Genomic DNA, 24662 nt, shown 5'->3' with positions numbered 1-24662 from the left:
TATCACTTGTTATCAAAGCTGCACTACACAATTTATGGCAACTATAAAGTGATCATAGACTCATAGAATGATCTGGGTTGGCAGGGACCTTAAAGATCACCCAGTTCCAACCCCCCTGCCATGGGCAGGGACACCTCCCACTAGACCAGGTTGCTCCAAGCCCCATCCAGCCTGGCCTTGAACATTGCCAGGGATGGGGCACCCACAGCTGCTCTGGGCAACCTGTGCCAGTGCCTCACCAGACTCACAGCAAAGATGTTTTCAGTGTGCTTGTAACTTCACCAAACTTAAACCTTTACACATACATTATTCACATTTGGTGTTCTTGAGCTCATTTATTCAGGGAAAATTTCAGACAAACTGTTTTAGCTTTTTCTAAAGGTAAGAAAAAAGGACAGGGTACAATGTATTTTTTTTCAATGTTAAAAGCAAAGCATTAACATCTTGGTTTTGGAAATATTTGGAGTAAAGGCTGAAGCCTGACAGAGATGGGCGCTGTGACAGATACATTTGATCCATGAAAATCCACAATATGTGGTCAAAAAACCACTCCCTTTGAATAAGCACAGCTCCTTCAGAATTGCTAGACTAAGTAGGATTTAACAGCAGCGGGGACCAGGATGAGGTGCCAGCGATGAGGATGAGATTTGGCTGAGACAGGAGTGTTTTGCAAGCAGCACAAGACAAGCTGATGGCAGTGGTAGATGGGAGAATGTTTGCAAGTCCCTGGTCACGCTCCACTCCAGAGACCGGCATGGAAAATATCACCTTCATTCTGCTGTGAGCAAACTGATGAGAGAGATCAAATCCTTGGTAAAAGATCCCATCTAGGACCAGTCCACGTGGAGGATGACAAACCCCTTTGCTATCAGGCTGACAGCCAAATGAGAGAAATCTTCATGGCAGATTACAAGCCTGATATGGCCAGAAACTGCAGAATTTGACACAGTCCTAATGCTTTTTCCAAATCAGCGTATTTAATTTTAACATAGTGTAAGAATCCATAGAAGCCATCACGGAGCTTAGAAAGCACGTACTGAAAAGTCAGGAAGTGCCATGCTTAAGGACATGCATTCAATCTTGGATCAAACCTCAAATACAAAGTTTAATAATGAAGACTTTCACCTGCTTTGTTCAATAGATGGATACAAATAAGGCCACATACCCCATTTACTCCACATTACTTAACCATGCTCTAAAAAACATTTATTAGATTTACTTTTCTTGGTGATTACAGAAGCCTGAAATGACAAAGGGCCAAATGACAATTTAATAACAGAATCACAGAATCCTAGAACGGTTTGGGTTGGAGGGGACCTTCAAGATCACCCAGTTCCAACCCCCCTGCCACGGGCAGGGACACCTTCCACTAGACCAGGCTGCTCAAAGCCCCATCCAGCCTGGCTGTCTTTGATATTTAGTATGGACGTTTTAAAGAGGACTGTGAACTAAACTAAGGTGTAATTTGAATGGAGAGACAACATATATGTGAATAAATATTTTGTTTCTGAAGAACAAGGTTTTGTAATCCAAACAATTACCACTCGATGCAAGGAAAGTGTTAATTCCTCACCAAGGTTCCCCGGTGGATAGGGGAGAACCAGAGCCTAAAGGACACAGTAAAAGGAAAAGAATTGGGCTCTGTGCCTGTGTGACCTCCCCTGTTCATTTTGTGCGTTGTGTTTTGGTTTTTTTCATCCTGTTCTGGGGGTTTGGGTTAAAAAAGTGTAAGTGTTTCATTTCAGGCTCATACAAATATAGTCTCATTTGCCTTCAACAGCACCCTTCCAGAAGCAGAAAAGCTACTTCAATTTTCTTTAGCAACTATCTGTATTACTGGCTCCTCTATAAATTCACCAGGAATGTCCCTTCTTCACAACCCATTACATTCACTTCATGAGATGAAAACATTTGTTTGAGAAAAATACAAATATCAGAAAGACATTAATACTTAAAATTATCTATATCAGCTGTTTAGTTCATAAAAAATGTTCAGCTTTTTCAACAAAGGCAAAGGCCACATTCCAACTCTGAACCAAAAATGCACAGCTCTGACAACTGGTATTATTCTGCATAAATTAGCAGAAAATTCTCTGTTTTGACACTGAAACCTTTCATCTCTATAGCTAGAGGTGGTTACTGAAAATCAAAATAAATGAATATGCGACCCAAATGCCATTTACTCACTAAGTATTTGAGAAACAGGGCATAAGTACTGATTGCCGAAATGCTGTGCCAAGTGATTTGGGGTGGGTGTCGTTCACAGCAGCCCAGAGGGGAATTAAATTTGCAGTCCTCTGTGAGCAGGATTAAAGGAGAAGCAGATGAGTGCAGCAGCACCCGGCTGGAATTAAAGATTGAAGTTCAAGTTGTTTTTTTGCCAAACCCTACTTGCGCGGCCTTAGTCAAAACACTCAAGGTTGGATTTAAAAACACCCAGATGAAAGTAAACGAAACAAGCTTTTAAGTGCCTCTAAATATCCCATGAAGCATTATTCATGGGTTTAAGTGCCTAAAGCTGGCCCCTGCTCCCTCCCTGTCTTGTATCCGTGCGTAAAATGGGGTGACTAGGAGTTCTTCCAGCGCTGGCGATGGGGTAACAACAACATAACACAGGAATAAGTAATACAGTAACACATGCAGTGTTCAGAGAACTACACGGTGTGAGCTATAAATTTACGTTAGATAAGGGGGTTGTTTTGGTGGGTTTTTTTTCTCCAAGAACCGATGATGATTCATTATAAAGCCTTGTGGGGGGCCTGAGACCTCAACGGTCCATTCCACAGAAAAGGATGAGAAAAAGAGTGGTTTTGAAATAGGAGCTCTACAAGCTTTCCCCATCCATCCTTCCAGCTGTGCTCGGGAGCAGGGAAGAGCAATTCTCCAGCCCCAGCCGTGCCCAGCCGTGCACTCCGGTGGTCCAGGCACCGGGGCAAGAAGGAGCACAGTGTACCCAAATGGACGGGCACCAAACCTGCCCAAGGAGCAGACATGTTAGATGTCCTGCAACAGTAACTAGTGGTAACCTGGTTTACCTTATTTCTCAACTAGCAGCTCATGTTAAAGGCTGTCACAAATGTATTTGCATGCTTACGATGTCTTTTCATTATAACACAATTCCTTTTCTTGCATACATCTCACAAAAAAAAAGCAGATCACTAGGATAAAGGGAAAGTTAGAGAAGTTTTGCCTTGAATGTCCATATCACATAGTCTCTCAAGCCCTCCCGCTGGCTGTACAGAGGGCTCACCTGTCCCCACGCCAGCACACGCGAGCTCATTAGCTTCCCCAGCGGGCTTTACTGCACCAAGCAGCTCCAGCCGCTCCCCCAGCAATGCTTGCTGCTCTTTCCTAATACCTCTGCTGTGGCTCCTCCAGCAAAGCACTGTGGCTGCTTCTCCCCTTAGCTCCTATACCATCAGACAGGCAATCCAGCACATTCAATAAATCTTACATCAATAAATCTCTTTAATTGAATTAATTTGTACAGCCTAAAACCACAAAATAACATGGTTCAAGAATTCAAGAATCACGGTCCTTTTTGAAATGTTCATCTGCTTCTACTACTTAGAAACAACAGCTTTTACAGTGCTTTTCCATCGGCACGAAGGAAAGGATTGCATACCTTTTCCAGCACTTCCTATGGATCATAATCAGAACAGAGACCTATAGCTGATGCAGGACAGCAGGCAGACAGCACAACTGAAGGAACCTCTGCTTTTACTGCTGATTACAAAGTTTATGGGACCAGAGGCAAAGGAGAGGTGTTATCCAGCAGGATATGGATACAACCATACCGAAGAGACGCAACACAGCACAAGTACTCAGCCCACAGGAGCTCCAAATCCTACCGTTTACTCAGTGCAATATTCACATCACATAAACAAGCCCAGCATGAGCTAACCTCCTGCCCCCATTATCATAATGAAATATTTACCAAATCCAAAGGCAGTTAGAAAAATCTCTGCTGAATTTTAAGAACCATTACTGCAGCAACATAAAGGCTATTTTTGTATGGGTTTAGCACGACTGCAGTGAGAAAGGATATAGGAGCAGCGCTCCAATATATCTGCATAAAGCAATCACTGGGGGTTTTTTCATTACAATCTAATATAAAGCCTAAAGTCAATTTAAATTAAATAAATAAGGACAGTTTTCAAATTGAGCTGTCAGTTAAGTGCCAGTATGATTATAATTTCCAAATCATCATTCACATAATCAAAAGAATATGAAGCATAATTTAAAATAAATGTTTAACCATCTTTCTCCACTCTGCTGCGCTTCCACGTAAACACAGAATAATTACTCTCGTAACAGTATCAGTGATTCAGCTACCACAGCTCCAGATGAAAAACAAGTCATCTCAGGTCGAGGCTCTCCAAAACTTGGGAATCATTGCACTGTACCTGTATCTTCCGGCATTCTTGCATTAACACCCTGCGAGTCGGGAAGGGCGAGGAGAAGCACCGCTGCTGGGTGGCCAGCCTGCAGCAAGGAGCTCGGCCGGAGCAGCCGGGGAGCGGAGCGGGAGCTGCAGCCGCGTGCCGACACAGCAGCCGCTGCTCCGGCACCAACGCGCCCAGGGGTCAGATGACTCCTGCAGCACCCACGCACAAGTGGGAGGCGAGCCAACACTTTGCTGCCGTGTAAAAATAGCGTCCTGCAGAAGCCTAAATATTGTCATGTCCACGGGGCAGGCCACCGCTGGCAGGGTCCCAGAGGGACCGGACGCAGGACGTGCCAGCAATGGTTGTCTTTGCATCAGGTGATGCCACCTTCCATAGCCACTGCAGGGTGGTGCTGGGCACCTGGGGGGAAAGGCTTAAAGAAAGTAAAACCTGCAAACTGCCCAACCACAAATCAAGAATATAGTCTGAGGTAGCTGGGGAATCCTTCTAGCCTCCCCCCTAGTCCAGGCGGTCCCTTCCCCCTGGTGCAGGGGGGCACAGCACCAATGTCGGAAGGAGATGCCATAAGCTCGTCTCTCTCCTGAAGGTGGTCAGTGAGACACCTGGCAGACAAAAATCTCTCCCCTGATTGACTATATGGAGTTGACTAGAATAACAGCAATGATTTGAGCTATTTAAAGCAATACTTGCTTGCCCAATTATCACGTGAATAGTCCACAAGGATTAAAATCTGTAGTTCTTACTTGCTTTGGACTAAATTTGTATGAAGGTAATAACGTGGCTTGTGCACTGCAAAGGGGACTGATGGCTTGGAGAACAATCTGGCTAAACCTGGAGTAAAGGGCTGGGATAGGAACAGGATTGCACCTCTCTTTTTCACAATGATCTTTTTTGTTTCCTCCAGGCTTCACAAAATCCAAAACACTCTCGCCCCTCCATCACTCACCATCCTTCACCCCACTCATTGCCTACTTGATTACAAAACAGCTTTTTCTCTCCTTCAGCAAACAAAAACTAGGCAGGCGTGTAAATGTGAAAACAGGTCTTCACAGTGTCTGATGCTGCTGCGGGAAGGCTGTGAAGCAACACAGCCTGTGTAGCACAAAAAGCACAGAAAGTTCACTCTGCTATGCAGGTTGAAGAATAGTTTGCACTGAATCATTAAAATGTGTTGAACTGATCCAATCTACATGTATGTTGCAGGGTGAGTCTCCATCGACCTCAACAGTCGATGCCCAACCATTTCACAGAAAGTTCAATACGTTCCAATTTCCATCAAAGAACAAACTACTGTTTAAAACCTGAAATATTGCTTTTTTTTCACCATTTAAAAAAAAAAAAAAAAAAGGGGGGGGTGTCATTTGTGCAAAATGAATTTCAATTTTTATGCATTAGTGAAGCTCATAGGAACTTTTTTAACCTCTTACCAGCTCACTGTAGATTAATTGTTATAAACACTACACAAAGGGGGTGGAAGCTGTTTTTTTTTTGAAAAGGCATCAATGCCACAAAAGCATCTATATGCAAACACGATCAAGTTTGAAAGTATTTCATAATGAGAACCCAGAAACAGCTGATAGTTTGTAGATCCTGCAGAAATGCCCATCACCTAAAGCAGAAATCAAGAAATCCCCTGAGTTTCAGAATCCTTCCCTTTGGTTTATTACTTACAGAAAATGTCTTTACGTTTTGTAATGGATATGAAACAAAACAATTTTTGTCCAATATTGACTCCTGGGAACAGAACGAGCACTGCTATAAGGACAGTTGAGGAGCTCTGACTTCAGAAATCTATACAGTGAGTACAGAACTGTCCTGGGCCATGCCAGACATAGTCCATGACTTCAAACAGCCCCCAGCTGGCAAGACCAGAGACCCAAAGAGCAGAACTGAAGATCCAGGTTCTACACATTGAATTAAAACTATGAATTATTCCATTTTTAAAAATTCTTATATACATGCTATCTTGCAGCAACTGACTTCTGGCATTAAAACCTCACGGCAGTATTTTATTTTGTTCAGTACTGTTATGCTGTCTGTTTGAGGCCAAATCTGTCCCTGCACTCTTTGGATCACCATCAGCCACCCTGTCTGAGCTCTCCAGATATTTGCAGGATTTGGCCTACTTATTTTTTTCCCAGCGGCTACTTCAGCTTGGCAGAAACACAGAAGGCACTTTGCTAAATAGCAGCGCTCTGAAGGAACATAAATTAATAGGCAGGAAAAGTAAAAGTGCTTTCACTCCAACACAGCCTTTCCTCTGCTCACCAGACTTTGTCTTTTTCAAGGCTAAATGCTATATAACTTGCATTTTGACATTATATGACCATAATGCAGTCACATAGTGTACTAATTTGTATTTACAATTCTAGGTGTAATCCTCGAGCCTCCCCTGTGGCCTCCCTGCTTGGCTACAGCAAGCAGAAATCACACTCGGAAGAGCTCAGAGGGTTTTTGATGGCGTTTCTGTGAAATTCCAGCACCACTCATGGGCTTCACGAGCACAAAGCACAAGCCCATTGCACTTCATTAGTGTGATGGGCTGACTTGAGGGAGCGTGACAAGAGACCGCAGTGACAGCAGCACAGGCGAGACAGCTCAGACACCAACTGCCTGCTGACACTCCTGCTGCAAATGATCCAGAAAGCAGTATAGCTTTAACCTTATTTCTCAAGTCAACACAAGCCAAGCACCTGGAACGCCCCTGTTCCAAAGGTAATAACAGTACACTACCCTTGCTATAGGAAAAGGATGAGGCATTTGGCTCCTCTTGCGACTTCAAGTGAAGTTCTGGAAGCCACAGCAATGCCCTTTCCCATCCTCTGTTTCAAGTTTCCTTTCACCAAGGTTACTTTACTGAGGTCGATGCCTTCACTGATGTCTTTGCAAACAGCAGCCAGACAGCTTAGCAACGAATTTAGGCCACTCTGAAATGGATTAGTTGGCTGCAAACTCTTTATAGCCTATGGCACCATTGGTTGTAAATGGCATTTTTAAAAGATTTCAGATCCATTCGTAATTAACTCATGGTTTTTTTTCTGTAATCGCTTCCCTCTTCCCAGTAAAAGTTAACATGAATATCAATAGTAACTGAGGGTAACAGTATAAAGCCTAAGCCTGTTCCTGTTCTTGCACGCTCACAGCACCTCACTAGACCCATTTTGAGCTTTATTCACTGCCTGTCTTTGAAAATATTTAGAAACAAGTATTCATTTTTTTAAAAATATGGAAGAATGTTGATGTTTTTCTTTACTGTAAAATATGAAGTACGTTCAAATCAAGATTTTTAAAATAAAAATCAGAGCTAAACCAACTGAAATTCAGGGACTTCGTAATATACTACATGTATGTACCTGCCTGCATACACCAATTCTTAGGCTGCTTGGGATTTGCATAGTGGTTTCAATTTCAGGTTGCCCTGTACGGAGGCAGGAATTGGACCTGATGATCCCCATGGGTCGTTCCAACTCAGGATCTTCTATAATTTTATGAATCTATGTCCCTGTACTTCAAGTTGCTCACTAAGTTTCTAACTTATGTTAGAATAAGCACATATGACTGTTCAATAGCAAATGGAGACTACAAAGTCCAGTCTCAATACAGGGTATGAAATTTAATTTTCATTAAGAAGTCTAGAATTAATTAATTTTACTTTGACAATGTGGGAAAATACAAGAAATCATCACATTTCACAGATTCTTCTCAGTATGCTTCAAGGTATCTTTCCTTCTAAGTTGCAAAAACTGACTGCAGTACTGCTTCACATTCTTTTTGCCTTACAGTGATTAGCATTTATTTGTATTTTCTATTTATGATACCAAACAAACAAACAAAAATGCAGTACAATTAAGTATTTCTCTGTAATGATACAGATTTTGGCAATGCCTTATCACTATGACAAAAATAAAATTACAAAGCAGATGTTTCCTTTGAACTATCTTCATTTTTTAGCTGAACTGATGTATTCCTTAGTGGTTGTGTTAAAAGTCAGCACTGTAGCTGAACGGTCCTTGCCCTCAAGCACCTATGATTTAAACAAAGAGGACAAAGCCATGGCAGAAGCGAAAATAAACAGTAAAAAGGTAAAGGTTTAACAAGATAAGGGTTGCATAAAGGGTGTCTCTACAACTAAACTCATGTCTTCCAACTTTATGCCCAGCCTCTCTTGTGTCAATCCCATTCCTGCTGGGAATGAACTTGCAGTCACCCAACCATGCCTTCACCTCGGTGACCAGTCGCATCCTACAAAACTTTTCCTGCTCAGAAGCAGCCCGAGTTTAAACTTCTCGCTCTAACACCTCCATCCTCAAGTCCATGCATGACAAAACATCCCTCACCCCCTGCACAGCAATGAGCTGCATACACGGTCATCTTTAACGGAAACACACACGCAAGCAAGTCAGCTGAAAATAACGATCTGGGGGCTCTTGGTGCACGGCACTGAAGTCTAAGACACTGACGACGCTGCAGAGATTTATGAAGCAGGAAAACTTAAAATATGAAATCGGGCTGAGAATCCACTCCAAGCTCTGCATAACAGAGAGCAGGCAGCTGTGCTTGCTCCAGAGGTAACTGGGTCATGAGTCCTTCTCCGCTCCCTGCTATCTCTTGTGAATAAAGAGCTTCCTTCGGCCCTGAAATTTGTGATGACAGCCCTTGTCTGCTGGCCAGCAAGTCGGGTGAATGAAACCAGAACTTCTCCCACTCCCAGCTCCTTCTTCCCAGTGGGGACCTCTCTGCAGCAGATCTAGGTCCAGACCTAAAGGTGCATTATTCCCTTTTACTCCTACCTCCAACTACAATAAAAGCAATAAATGCACCATCTAATATTCTTCAGAAAACCGTACACATGAAATAGCGAGCAGAAATCAAACACAGAGCCTCGCAAAGCCTTTAGCAAAGATTTTATAATGGGAAAAAGTGGTACATCAAACCCATAAATAGGGTGCAAGAAAAAACTTGGAGGACTGAAAAAAACCCCCACACCTGTCTCATAACGAGGTGACAGAGTACTGGCACACTGAGCAAGTGGTTTGCAAAGTGACACAGGCCAGAGGGTAAAGGGGTACGGTCTGGTTAGCAGTGAAGGGAGAACGAGAGCCACAGCGGTGATACCACAGGTCACACGCCTTCAGAAATGAACCTGCCGCACAGGGAATCTGCTGACCTCATGAAACTGATAGGGATGGCCAGTAACAAATGGGGTAGATGTTAGATAAGAAAAGATCTGCTTAACTAGAGGTCATAGGCTACCATTCACTGCGGAAAAACTTTATGTAATAAGGATATGGCAAGCAATGAACAAAAGGTATTGGTTTCTGAAAGGTCAGGCACTACAAGGCACTAATTGGAGAAAGGACTTGAGAGTGCAAGAAGGAAACTTAAACTGTCTGCTGAATACCTAGCAGTAAGCTGGGAAAGTGAACAGGATAATGGGATGTGTTGTATTAAGGGAAGGCATCCTGGCCGCAATAGGAACAGGACTGTAACAAGAACCGCTGAGATAAAAACTAGAATCTGAGCCCGGTCGTTTATGGGACAGAAATCAAAGCAGCAGAACGAGGCAATAAATGTCAACTAGTGTGGCCAAAAATTGCACATAATAGGCATGAAAGTTAGAAAAGCTCATTTACATCCTTTAATACAGGAGGAATTAAATTACAATATGAATTTGACATTTAAGGGATTGTGAATCGTGCAAGAAAGATGACAGGCATTGCAAAGACGCCAAGATCATTTTTGGGTATTTCTTCTGGGAGTAAATTAATGCATGGAGCAGGTTTTTAATGAAGGATTTTTCTGTGTGGGCTGATGCTACACACACACAAAGAGAGAAAGAGATCACTAAACGTTAATTTAGCATTGTTTTACATACAAAATTACCATTTAAATTGTCTGGATTTTTAATCAATGGAAATTTCAAGTGCTTAAACAGAGAATAAACTGAAGTATTAACTAAGTAATTAGATTGTCTTAAAGGATCTTCATGGCTTTGCTCTCTCCTGAAAAGTTACATGGACATTGCCATAATTCTGCAATCACCAGATACCCATTGTAGAAAATTATCAAATGATAATGTGGGTTGGTGCTATTTAGAAAAAAGATTCAAGCTCTCATGTGTTTTAATTAGAATTCAGAAATTTAACTTTGGAGGTGTCTTACAAAGAAAAAGAAAAAGCAATGAATGCATATAAAACCCCGGAAAAAAACTGAAGATTTTAAAAGAGGCCCGGGACTAGGTCTAAGGAAAGACTCGTGTTTGAAATGCCACACGTGCAAGTCCAAAGCTGGAAGGCTGAAAACTCCCTTCTCATGTCTGCTCCTCAGCTCGTCCAAAGGCAGAGTACACTGATTTGCCACTTCCCACTATCCCAACTGTCCATGGAGGACTGCAAGAATGTGCCTTTGGCTCTTTGGCTTCCCCCGTCCTTTCTACACGTAGTGGATAGTAAAGTGGCTATATATCCTAGTTTGTAGCTTATACATACCCTTTGCGTGAGCGTATGGTACTGAATGCATTCCTCAGTGTCACCCAGAAAACAGGAGAATCTTCCATTTGAAGAGTTACTTCTTTTGTTTTCCAAGAAAACATGACTATAGAGACCTTTCCAGATCCTTGGCACATTTCACGGAATCAGAATGGTTTGGGTTGGAAGGGACCTTCAAGATCACCCAGTTCCAACCCCCCTGCCATGGGCAGGGACACCTTCCACTAGACCAGGTTGCTCCAAGCCCCATCCAGCCTGGCCTTGAACACTTCCGGGGATGGGGCATCCACAGCTGCTCCAGCCATCCTGTGCCAATGTCTCGCCACCCTCACAGTAAGGAATGTCTCCCTAATATCTAATCTAAACCTGGCCTCTCTTAGTTTAAAGCTATTATCCCTTGTCCTATTGCTACAGGTCCTACTAAAAAGTCTGTCCCCACCTTTCCTACAAGCCCCCTTTAGGCACTGGCAGGCTGCTGTAAGGTCCCCCTGGAGCCTTCCCTTCTCCAGGCTGAACAGCCCCAACTCTCTCAGCCTGTCTTCATAGGAGAGGTGCTCCAGCCCTCTGATCACCTCGGTGTCCCTCCTCTGGACTCCCTCCAACAGGTCCATGTCCTTTTTATGATGGGGGCTCTTGCTGGAGGAAACCCAAAGAGACACTTCTCCCCCGAGCCTAGGCTGCCTTGCTGCAAGACAGTGCAGCTCAGCCCACCTCTGATGCATGGCAGTACCAGGACAGGCATACATGGCCAAATACACAAGAGTGCAGAAACCACTCTTTGCAAAAAATAGGCTGTAGTCTCCAGATTAGGGACATCTGAAAAAGTGGCAAGGGGGGTTAACCCCAATGGATCCAACGGGGAACCACAGCTGCAAATTCTACTTGCTCAGGGGCTCGAGTAGCTGTGAGTAGCTCCAGCCTTTGCACAGACCACTTTGTTCAGGTTTACAAAGCTGAGGAGAGAACCACTGAAATCAGGTTCAGGATGCAGACTGTGAATCCCAACTGTAAAGCCCTGGACAAGAAACCTGCCCCAGAGAGCAGAGGGCGTTTCAGACACATCCTCATCTTCAGCTCTCTGCATCTCGTGTGCATGCACCCGATTCCCAGTGCTTTAATCCTTGCATTTAGCCCACAGTGACCATGACAGAACACATTTTTCTGCCTGCTTTCCAAATCCCATTCTCTATAAAGGGATATAGCTGCAAAGCAGCAGTCAAGTCCAAAGCCTACTTAAATACACTCATTTTGTTGATGATCACTGAGGAATTTGTCAGCAAAGTGGAGTGCTGTTTTGAAAGTAAAAAGATACAAAATAAGTTATCATTGGAAATGCGATGCTGTCAGACTTCCCCCTGTTCCCAGTGAAGCCCGCCAATAAAACTGTTATTGATCTGAGTGGAAGACTTTCAATAGCATTAATTTCTGATCTGAATTCAGCTGAGTTTTGATTTTAGCAATTTATTCATCACTTCCAGAAAGTTCAGCCTTTCTCCTTTTTGCCTAAGGTTACAATTTCTCATCAGTAACACCTGAAGTGAAATTATGTGTCTGAGCTCACATTAATACAGTGAAACAAAGCAGAAAGGTAGGTGGTGGGTTTTTTTCTTGGAGTGTGTCTAAATTAATTTATATTCCTTATTGCTCAGTTCCAGCATAAGTAGCTCTGAAACTTTAAGAATCAATTAAAAAAAAAAAAAAAAAGTCATTGCACTTTATGGCTATTATTGCTCTGCAGCTCCCTGGCTGTCTGATAATCACTTCTAGCACCTCCACTCAAGCCATATTCCTGCCCGTCCCCTCATCTTTAGGGCTATAAAGCTAGAGAGCCATGGACCGTTGGTCAGAAACTGCCATTTTGGTGCTGTTTCCATCCCCCAGGTCTGTAGCACCATCCGGGCTGCATCCCTGCTGAGCATCACACCTCACACTGGTATCTACTCAATCTGTGTCATCAAATGGGGGAGGCGAGCAAGCACATTCCCTGGCTCGGAAATGAGCAAATGTTTGGAACTGGGGAAAAACAGTTTAGAAGGAATTTCCATGGCTCATTTCTCTTTCCATTCCCTGGTACAAACAGAATAATAACAATGCCTGCTTGTTGTAGCAACATCAAAAAGCAAAAGCAAGATAAAATAATGTAGAAAATTACTTTTGCTAGCCAAGCCACAATGAATCACCCCAATCATTAATTAAATCATAATTTACTAACTTTCCACTAATGCTATATGAAATGGTGTTTCTAAAAGGATTACAAACAATAATTTAAGGACCTTTTCAAAGGTTCTTTTTTATGTTGTATTCTACAGCATACAAAAAGGTCTTAAATAATTACTCTGAAATACAAAACTAAACTCCTGGTTTTATTTGCTCTGCTTAATTTGGCATTAAGAAGGGATTAGCTACTGTTTTATTCCAATCAGACTGTTACTGCAAATATATACAGGTATTAACATTATTGAAGTGCTGGTACTAAAGTCACATGACCTTACACAGGTGCAAATTTGTTAACTTTGGTGAAGTTGTCACCATGTGACATGCTGTGACATGCACAGTTCTGCAACTAACACTTCTACTACCACGGATACATTTTTGAGCTATGTAAACTACATGGCTTTTGACTGAGTTTTGGATTGCCTAATTTGCAACCTGCCACCTTATTCAGACAGCAAATGAGTTTTACGTGAAATTGAGTATTTTGGTCTGAAGCTTTAGATTCACCTTTTGCAGACAGAAGGGAAAGAAGCAACATCATCTGATAAAATTGTGTCTTTTTAAAAAATAAAGATATTGCACACCATTTGTTCTAGGTAATGCAATTCGGTGAAGTACAGATGAAAATGCAATGCCAAATACCACGTTAGCCTCACTCTCCTGATTTCAACAGGGTAGAAACACAAACAAAGTACGTTCATTGTGCTGAGGGAACAATAGTGGGATATGTGTGGGCAAGGGGCAGAAGATGCTGGAGCCCGCTAGTTCCCATCCAACCTCTGTACCCAGGCTGCTTTTGCATGGAGACCATAGTTTAGGAGGTGAGAGAAACTGGTGGCCAAGTTCTGGTCCCAGTGCTATGTCAAGGTGAGGCTGTGGCAAGCACAAACAAGAGCTGCCAGTCTTCACATTGCCTGTATTTACTTAGTCCAACCCACTGGAAAAGAAGGAAGAGCAGCGGGCTCGGGGGGGACCTCGTCACACTATTGCAGTATTTGAAGAGCAGCGACAAAAAGCATGGAGGTTCTCCCTTCACAAGGAGCCACACCGAGAAGACAAGGGACAAGAGGTACAAGCTGCACCGGGAGAGGTTTTATCTTGACACAAGAAAGAAATTTCTCACAGTGAGAACAACCATGCCCTGGAACAACTTCCTCAGGGACGTGGTGGCATCCCAGTGTTGGAGGTTTGCCATATGCAATTGGAGAGGGTGCTAGATAATCTCACCTAGGCTCCCTTTCCCGTGACAGGTTGAACCAGGTGACCTTTCGAGGTCTTTTCCAACCTGAGTTGTTCTATGATTCTGTGAATAGGTGTAGCCCTGCATGACAAAAAGGGAGGTTCATAAATTCCTTTCTGTTCACCAAGGGGGGAAACTGTAAAATATGGCTGGAGGAAAACACCAAAGAATACTTTTCAAGTCAAAATGAGAGAAAGCAAAAGACATCATCTTGAGTTACTTTCTTAATCTAAATTTGCTCTTATTTTCACTGGGACCGAACCTTCTAAGTCCTTACATTCTATGCAAAATATACAATTAATCTATAATTGTAGCCAAGGCCTGGTGAACACCAACTACCTTTGCAAAAGCGTTAGGAAAACCTTTATCTTCCTCTGCCTCAAGAGAAGCCTTTATGTCTGTCCCTAACACAGAAAAGCCTACCAAGCTGCTGTGACGTGGGGGCTGGCAGCCCCACTGCACGCCCCGCTGGGCAGATGTAGGTCACTCCTCCTCCATGCAACGGGAAGGAAACAGGGACTTTTCATCTGGCTGCAAGCTGCTCCAATTGCCAATAATCCTATCAATTCAAGTATTTAATAACAAACTACTAAGATGACAATTACGCAGGATGCTGTTGCTTGACCTACATGCCGCTGAAACGAAACTCAGTCTGTTGGGCCATCATTGACACAACTGTCCTGGTTCATGGACTCAGCTCGTGACACTACATGTTTTACCACATCCCCTTCTTGCTGCATGCGTGGCTCTGAGGCTGTTTGTATTCACAGTCATTCCTCCTTAACCACTTCAAGCTCCCTTCCGCTTCCCCACAAGGGATGACCGCTTATACGAGCTATGCATTGATGACTCCTGTTTGGCCAGTTGGCATGATGTAGCAGTATAAACTATGCATAGCCAAATCTGGGAGACCATGGGATGTGGGGATACATCCCACATGCAGACAGCAAGGACAGTGGGTGCCAGTGTCCAATAAGCCCACACACAACCAAACCCACACACAGTTTAAGACAACTACAGGACAGGCTGTGGCCATCAGGTGCTGGGCTCAGCCAGAGAAGGACACTGATCAGCAGCCAACACGCTTGTAACCAGCCCCATTTATCCCTAACTTCTCTTCACTTTCCCACAAATGTTCCTCCCTGACCCATCTTGATGCCTCCTTTCCCCACCTTCGATCCTTTGCCTGGACATGTTTCTTCCCCTGGGCGCACATGTTCTTTCATGGTGTCCTTCCACCAGCCCCGGGGCTCCCCACGGCGTCGGAGGTGGCGAGTCTCCCTTATTGGTTTTTGCGGGGCTGTGAAACATGGGAGCTCTTTTTACTCTTTCCCACTGCAGACCAAAGGAGCATCAGGACACAATCTGCCTCTGCTCTACTCCCAAAGTATCACAGAAAAGTACTGGGTTTAATGAGAGAGAAGCCCAACTTTAATGTCACACACAGAAAGAACAAGTGATCCATGCTACTGCAGCACATTACCAGTATTTATTTCTAAAACAGAATACAAGCAAAGATAATTCACCTCCCAGTCCAAATACTCATAAAGTAAATGACGACTCGGGCAGTAAATACCCTTTCTATGGCATCCCATTTCTCTCTGTCATTTAGAGTGACAGCCCTGCTCTCACTGAATTAAAAAAGGACAATTCTGCTTTGTAATGAATGAAATCAACATTTGCTCTAGTATGACTCGTTTTTTCTGCACTGCTAAGCACTATCAGTATCTGTACTTCAAAACCTTTTGGTTTTAATAGTGTTTCTGTAGGAACAGGCCTGAATTTCCAAAAGTTATTTTGCTTTTCTGGGTACTTTCTTAAAACAAAGATGAGAACGTAGCACTAAGTGAGCTACCTAAGAAAAACATAGTCAAATGAAGTTAATCTGATCAAGCTGGAAGAAGTAAGTATCAATTTCACATTCAAAGCATGATATGGAACTCCATGAAAAGACCGATGAGGTCCTCAGGGTATGAAAAATGATAGGATGCAATTGAATTATCTCAGCAATAGTTTCTTGCGTAACAGCTAGAACAAGGACACAGTAAGGGCTAACACGTTAAATAAGCAGAGAACTAGGAGCAATTCCTTAATGCAGTCCAATCCTTACATCGGTAATCATTTTAGCTACAACTGCTATTGGGGCTGTGCAAAATAAGATATCTTCTGGATGTGCTTCTCTCTGCTGATTAACCAACTTAGTTGCACAAGCCAGTGAGACGTTAGGTGCCAAAAGAATCTTTAAATTAGCCGCTGTGACTTGCAGAAACCTAATTTGACCTAGCTTGCAAGCTCAGTCATTCTAACAACATATTTTTCATATTATCAATCACAAACCAGTCCCACCTCTTTAAGCTACTCTACTAGTAATACTTTCCTGTATCACTAAGCATTAGAAATTCCAGCACTATCTCAGTTTTAGTCCCTGTTCTAACACTGAGCTGAAACAGGAGTTGAAAAGTCTGGTCTGAATTTCAGTTTGGAAGATGGGAACAATACATGCTTAATGCCTCAAGCCATACAGCTTGATGAGCCCCGTCATGTTACAGTTTCATCACCTGACACCACACTGACAACCCAAGGCAGATGGGTTTTAACACCGTGCATTGTATCACTGATTTCACGACAATGTTTTTAGACAGCTTTATATTTCCAAAGCGCCATGAGGAAGACTAACACGGCATCTTTTCCAATGGCAATTCTAACTGTCAAAGGAACAAGTTTTCAGTTCTTCACTCTATGAAAACACGAGCTTTATACAAATACAAATCGAGTAAAACTTCAGACTTCCCTTGTTTGCTAGGGAGAGTCATCTCAGCTAACTTCAGGCATCCAGAAATTCAGAAAGTAGGTAAAGTAGGTTCCCACTATCATAAAAGAGACAGAAACTTCCCACTATGAAGTTTCCCACTGCCACCACAGGCTGGCACAGAACATCCTCTGGAAGTGCCTCTTTCCGCTCAGTGTTGGGCTAGCTCAGGCTAGACAACCAACGCTGATATCTCTAGTCAGATGAGATAAATCCAAAACTGACTGCATAAGTGCTCACTGTTTTCTATGCTTGTCTAAAATTCTTTTGGGGATTGTGAGTTTATTTCCTATGCAACCTATGTCCGAATCTCCTAGATCTCACTGTCACTCAGCTGGCACCTCTCCTGATCCTCCTCATCAATGCTTCTTGTGATTACAGGGAGCCCTGTAAGCATATGAAAAGCTTATTCTTCATCAGGAAAACAAAAATACAACTTTCTAAACCTAAGCCCGCCAAATTATTTTTTTAATGATTATACACAATTCTCAAAAATTAATGTTTTTTGGAAGTTAGATTTTCAAAAAATTTGGGGATGCTAGTAACAACACTTCAGTACCAAGTATCAATCCATTACTCCAGCAATGCACTGTACCATTTTCTACCTTTTTGTGCTATTCTCCAAGTACCTCTGCATAATTATGAACTTGTAATTGTGAATTATTCCAATTTTATTGGCTATTTAGTCTTTTTCTAGCCTCTTTCTTTGATTTTCCTCTGTAGACATGAATCCATTATCAATTGTTCACATTTTGGATGCTCATACTGGTAGAGTGTATACTAGTACGAACATTAAAAAAATATGAAAGATATTAGCGCAGCATTTCAGCTGTATTGAGGTCAACTGAAATACTATGTAGAGACTCAAAGACCTCCATAGATATTTATAGTGATGGGTTTGGCAGGTAATAACATAGAATCTTCGGAGGAAGGATCATAATTACTTTGTATGTCTATACAACGCCAGCTTTTGTTTCCTGAAATGCTGCTGCCCATACCAATGCAAGTTTAAGCAGAAGGAAGTTAGTAATTCACAAACAAAATCACTCAGCGAGAACACTGTGTATGAAACTGGGCAAACATATTGTATTCAAATCAAAGATATTTTATATAAAGGTTTAAGCATTGCTTTTGGGCAAGAATTAACAATATGTGGCAACGTGTAATAAAAATGAAACATTTTTAATTTCTAAGCTTTAAAATTAGGCAAGGGAAGAAGTCTCTTTCTGAATCAGTATTCCCACAGTGTGACAAACTCTTATTTCCCAATTCTGATTACATAAGTCCAGGTTATAACCAAACATTAAATGCATGTACAAACTGTTGTCTTTAATGGTAACTCATACCACAACTTTACAGATTAAGTGAAAAAGACAGAAAGAAAATGAAAGATGCCTCTATTAGATGAAGGTTTGTAAAACAATAGAAAACCTCTGCATATAAACACCTGGGAACCACTGGCAAACACAGGTACTGCCCTGAGGACAGAGAAGAAGGGCCAGAAACTCACCAATTACTAAACCCAAGAGGAAGAGAAGAGCAACAGGTTCTCTGGAGTTGAGAAACAGCTGAAAGGGGTGTTTCTCAATCAGGAGGTTGCCTCCTGTTCTTTGGCCCTGTTAATTCGCAACAGAAATGGCTTTTCTTCATGTTCTTTACTTAAGAAAATGTAATTTTGCAAAGCATACCTGCATTTGTTGTCAATTTTTCCTTTTAACCAAAATAATAAGTACCACCCCAAACAGTAGCTAACCATTTCTGAAAAAAGGAGCAATACTGTATCATTCTATGATTACTGTCTATTATCTAAAAATCTAAGATTTTTTGATAAAGTATTCTTTGTTTAAGAGGGTGTCATGGAGGTTTTCTATATGCATAGTAATAATATTACTTATTCATAAGTACAGCACTAATGCAGTGCCATTCAGTACGGTACCTGAGAAAGCGGCAGAACCCCTGCACCTCTAGTTCAAGAGCATTTTCTGCTATGCATTATAATTTGTTACTTTTAACCCTCCATTTAACTTTCTTTCCAATTGCAGGTCAAATCCATCACTGAATTCACACCATCAGACCAACAACTGACAGTCTGCTAGCACGGTTATACCTATAAAGATGTAATCAACACTTATTTACAAATGATTAGGCCAATTCTGGTTGTGAATTCCACTTTACAGCAGGAAAACTGCTGTAAACTATTTCTTTCTCCTCCAGATAGGCAGGCTATGTGTCTGACACTACAGCACTGTAACAGCAGTCCCCGAGGAACCTCCAGCTGACTGACAGATTTCCCCCTTCCGTATTTGGTCTGTTAATAATTATCAGAAACTAGGAAAAGACAGAAAATAAACATCATAATCAGTCTGAAAGCTACTGAGACATTTATTCTGTATGTTCCCTTTTCAACCAGTAAGATTACACTTGTACAAAGGCACAATTATAACAATCACTTTAAAGTGTATTCTTCTACTCACACAGTAAGATTTAATTATTTTACTTAAAGCACTGATCCAAAACCTTTCAAACACAGTCAGACCTCAAAGGCTTTAATGCTTATATGCTAATCCTAAACTCTGCTATGTATCAATCCATTTATTAGTTGTCTGATGAGGTATGGACATAATTAGAAAACGGAATAAAATAAAATTTGCTTTTTTAAACTAGAAATTGCTCTATCTTTTAAAAAAAAATCTTTTCTGCAATAGCTTTTACGATCATTTTACAGACAATTTTATACTAATGAGATTCTACCTCTCCTATAATTTCCTACATATTTTACATTCAGTCCACAAGAAAATAATGGTCTCAAGATTCAACTTTAAATCAAGACACTATCTTAAAATTGGCCTAGTTGTAGTAACGACATACTAAATTAAAAATTGGAAGCTGGACACTCTACAATGCAGAAAATCTACAGAATATTAGAAATGCATTGCCTTTATTCTCAGGTCAGCTGCACAAGAGATTAGATCTTTTAATTATGTCACAGAATGGGAAATAGAAAACTTGAATCCATTCAGCTGTTCAGTTTATGACCTGGAGAATTAAATCTGACCCCTTACAAAATACATTAAAGCATCACGCACACCCCAAAACATAACTATGGTTTTAAAAGTCATGTAACTCTCAGCTGGTATGCCATTATGCTACAGAATAATTGAGTTTCCACTGAAAATATACATGTCTGTATTTTTTGGAAGTGCTACTTGAGAGTCCCAGAAGCATTGCCTTGCTGTCCTGCTGTAGCTTTAAATGTAATTTTAATCACGGCAAAGTCAAGTTTAGCACTCCTACACACTATATTTAGAACCACAGAATAATTTAGGTTGGAAGGCACCTCTGGAGGTCATCTAGTCCAGCCTCCCGCTCAGCACAGATCCCACTAGATCACGTTGCTCGGGGCCTTATCCCATCCAGATCTGAAAATCTCCAAGGATGGAAGGCCACCACTTCCCTGGACAACCTGCTCCAGTGCTTTACCACCTCCTTCGGAATTTTTTCCCCCTTTAATCAGAACTTCCCTTGTCGCAAGCTGTCATGGTGTTGAGTTTTGCCTTTTGCCATGCACCTCTGAGAAGAGTCTGGGTCCATCTTCTCTACAGCCCACGAGGAGGAGCATGAAGACTGTGATCTTCTCCCTCAGCCTCCTGAAGGAGCCTGGCTCCTGCAGCCCCTTCTTGTACACCCAGCCTCTGGTGGTCCAGGCAACCCATTCATGGACCTTTGCCACTTCATCCCAGTGGCAGGACCCTGGCATGACAGCAAAACAGATTTGTCTAAAATCCCTCTCTAACATGAACATCATCACAAGTGAGTGAGGACACACACTTTAAAGCAGAATGATTAAAATTAGCCTTCCAAACTCATATTTAGCATCTATCAAAAAGCCACCTGGAGTTCAGTGCTATTGAACACCTTTAACTTGCACCATCTTTGCTCATCCAGGTGTTTTTTTTCAAGGCCACCTTACATCATATCATACTACATGCCGTAAGTAATAAAGCAACACTCTTCTCTCTGGATCTGCCATAAGGAACTTCAAGTGTCCTGGGTGGGTCAACATTTCCGATCTGAACATGCAGCTTTAGATCATTGGACTCTAACAGAATAGAAGCTAATTTTAGGCACACTCCTGTATAAATGGCTAAATGAATGACTTTTTTTTTTTTTTTTTTTTTAGACAAATTCAAAATAAATTTATTTTCCTAAAGTGCTATCAATCACTATGAACATGCAGATTTGCAGCAGGCTGGCCCGAAGACCAACCCTGAGAACTCAGTAGGAATTTAATTACAGCCCTACAAACCAAACATTAGGCACACAATGACCTTGGCAATCCCACCATCAAAAAGTCACAGTGAAACAGAGAAGCCAAGCTTTTTAAATCTATGCCTAAATCAAACATACAAAGAAACCAACCTGGTTTACAAAGTTACCCATTTGACATTGCAATTTGCCTTAGAAATAAGGAGGCATTTTGTTGTGACAGTAAATACCAATGCCACCTAACCACATGCCTATGTGTCACAGGCGTTACTGCACAGGTATCCAGTTTCCAGCCTCTACACTCTGCACAGGTTCTTTGCAATTTAAAGAACAGGCAATGAGATTAACACTGCTAATCTGGCTGCATTTTGAAATTTGACTCACTCTTCGACACGGGAGCTCTGGGAATTTTGACTGCAATATAAGTAGTATTGTTAAGTCTCACAATTTTATCACAGCCTTGAAATACTTGACATTTTAAATTAAGTACCATCACTGGGAGATAACTGATTATGCAGCAATCTGTTCTTTATATTATTTTAATTCAGTTCTAGCTGTCTTTGTTGCAGAAAAAAGATTAAAGGTTTTTAACATTTTATAAAGTCCCCTCATCTGTGTCCTGTACGAAAAACATGAAATCCAAATGGTAAAAAAAGAGGCTCCAACTTACATTCTGGTTTACAGACCCTATTGCTTGTGATTTCTCCCTTAACCATTCAAATGTGTGCACATGGCCTAATTAATAGATACAAGATTTTTGCTTCTGCTTGTATATTATCTGCTAAACTAACGATACTACAAGTATTAAAAAAAAAACAACCACAAAACATTAATATAAGATCATTTAAAGTCCTAGAGATACACTACAATACCTTGCTTTAGAGCAAGAACACCAATCATACAAGTTTTATTGGGAAGATGCGTTCTCAGCGTGTTGGAAAGAGCAGATGCAGTAAGACGGGCAGCTCACTGACTGGTGTAGCCCCAATGAAAGGGAAAAATATTACATGAAAAAAGAGAAAAAATACTCCTACAGCAAGTGATATTCTTCTGGGATGCACCAGAAATGCCCCCTTTCATTCCACTCACTGATTTTACTGCTGCAGTAGGGGAAACAGGACGGTGGTGACAATGCCCACAGCTGAACAACTCCTGCCTAACCAAGGCAGGGGCCAAAAGCACCTCACCAACGAGACTGGTATAAAGGGACTCAAAACTGGCCCCCAGTCCTCCACCACTTGGAGTGAATCCTGAGCAGCTGGATCCATCCACATCTTTTGCCATAATACTTAATTCTCCAGCTCGTAGTCAACTGACGGAGCAGATGTCACCGAAATGACTTAACGCATTAAGCTGCTATTTGTTTAATTCTAATATGGAAAATGTGTCACACTTCACATAGTTTAGTATGTTAATGTACCACCACAGCATCCTACAGAAATCTTTTTTAATTCTATTCTAGCCCTATTTGCTTATTGATTTTATTTTAAATCATAATTAAAACCTGTTTTCTTGCTTCCTACTTACTTTTTTAAAGTGTGCTCTTAACTTCAGCTTCAGTTTCCTCAAGCTGAATAAACAGAACTATTACCTCAAATAAACAGCTAATGTCCTAGCATATTTTATCTACAATTAATTTGCATTAAGTGACATAAAACAGATGCAAACTTTCAGATAACATATTCTGACAATAATTTGCAGCACAATAGTTCACAGATGAGGGGGCTCTGGGGGTTGAACTTTACAGAATAACATTTTAGTAGCTACGTCTGTACAAGAAAGCTGACCAAAGCTAGATTTGGAATTGGTCTCTGAGTAATATTATCAATAAAAAATATCTGAAATCTAAAATATTCTTATTTGAATCAAACTTTTTTTAAAAACAAAAGATTCTTCAAATTTTCAACTCAAGCTGTGGGGTAGCTTTTAATAACTGCAGCATGAAGTTTTCTTATGAGTGTGTAGTTCCTTACGCTTCAAAGGGATTATACATGACAAAGAGTGTATCTACTCTCAAACTTGAAAATGATTCACCTCAAAAACATGCAAGGAATCAATTTCAGAATAGCTATTAAAACATTATTATGAGCACTACAAATGAGGAATTCCAAGCTGTAAACACAAATGTCCATTTCAAACTAAAGGTGCAACATAATGCCTACTAAATTTAACTCTTCTGTGGATTTGCATCAGATGTTGCAGAGCCTTATTAGCTAGACAAACTATAAGCATGTATTAGTAAAATTAATCCTCTTGCATGTAGCTGCACTCCTTCGATAAGTCAGCATCCCTAGCATTAGCAGTCCTGGTTTCTTGAGACTCTCTGGGCACACATAAGACAAATTTAACTTGCCAGCGCCTTACCCTGATGCTCTGCCATGGCGTATTTTGACAGGCATTCCCTACAGGGGCTTAGGCTTCAGGCCTGGCTTCTGTTTCATTGGAGGCTTTGTGTCAATAGCTCTGAAAATAAGCCTCATTAATTTCTCAAAATAAACTATTAATTTTAACAAATTTTGGAGTGTGCTTTTCAAAATATAGCTTCTGAAACAGGCTCCTATGGTTTGAACGTTAAAGCCCACTATTGTACAATATTAAGGATTTCCTGCAAAGAAACACCGGGCTGCATTTTTCTTTACAGCAGGTCCATTCAGCTTGACAACGATCAAACCACCGCTCCTCACCAGCAAGACTGCAACCACCCACCTGCACGGCAGGCGCAGGCACAACCCACTGTGAGACACCTCTGGAGCCAAGGCCAAACATTGGGAAAAGGCTTCAAACAACACAAAAAGCTGAAATGACTTTGTTCAGAAACGCAGTTCTTCATAACCACCTTGTGCCGGTGCTGCCTTTGGCCCCGCATGGACACCCCCCCGTGTGACCTGTCTGCTCCATGGCTCGCCTGAATGGCTCTTGTTATGCAGATGCTCTTTCCCCCAGCATTAAATTATACCAGTGGTTACACTCTTTTGGAATGATGACATGATCAAAAACTGACGACAAACACAAGAATATAGGAACTTGATGCTGGCATACAGAGAGCATTATGGAACAATCCCTGTAGTGCACTTCAACCAGATTTTTCTTAAGATGAACTTGGTTGTTTCAATGTATTTTGAACAGAAGTGCCGAGTGGCTTGGAGTAGGTCCACTTTATCCGGACAAATGTACCCAGTAAACACACTTGACTCAGTACAAGCCCCCAGGACTGAAATAATCTTCACCACAACAAC

At 41.6% G+C, this 24662-nt stretch overlaps 1 protein-coding gene across 9 annotated transcripts in view; it reads right to left on the bottom strand.

The window, feature by feature from the left end:
* ABLIM2 (actin binding LIM protein family member 2) overlaps positions 1-24662 on the bottom strand; it is a 143651-nt gene that overhangs the window by 107530 nt on the left and 11459 nt on the right. The window contains exon 1 of one of the 9 annotated variants that reach the window (XM_055723967.1): positions 4407-4560. The exons of the other annotated variants lie outside the window; for them this stretch is intronic. Within the exon in view, the coding sequence (XP_055579942.1) occupies positions 4407-4422 (16 nt within the window). The 5' untranslated portion in view covers positions 4423-4560. Of the gene's footprint in view, positions 1-4406; positions 4561-24662 lie in introns of those variants that run through there. 9 annotated transcript variants of the gene reach the window in all.

This window comes from Falco cherrug, chromosome 1, assembly GCF_023634085.1.
Source record: "Falco cherrug isolate bFalChe1 chromosome 1, bFalChe1.pri, whole genome shotgun sequence".
Classification (NCBI taxonomy): Eukaryota; Metazoa; Chordata; class Aves; order Falconiformes; family Falconidae; genus Falco; species Falco cherrug.
This window is presented reverse-complemented; position numbering and strand designations above follow the sequence as displayed.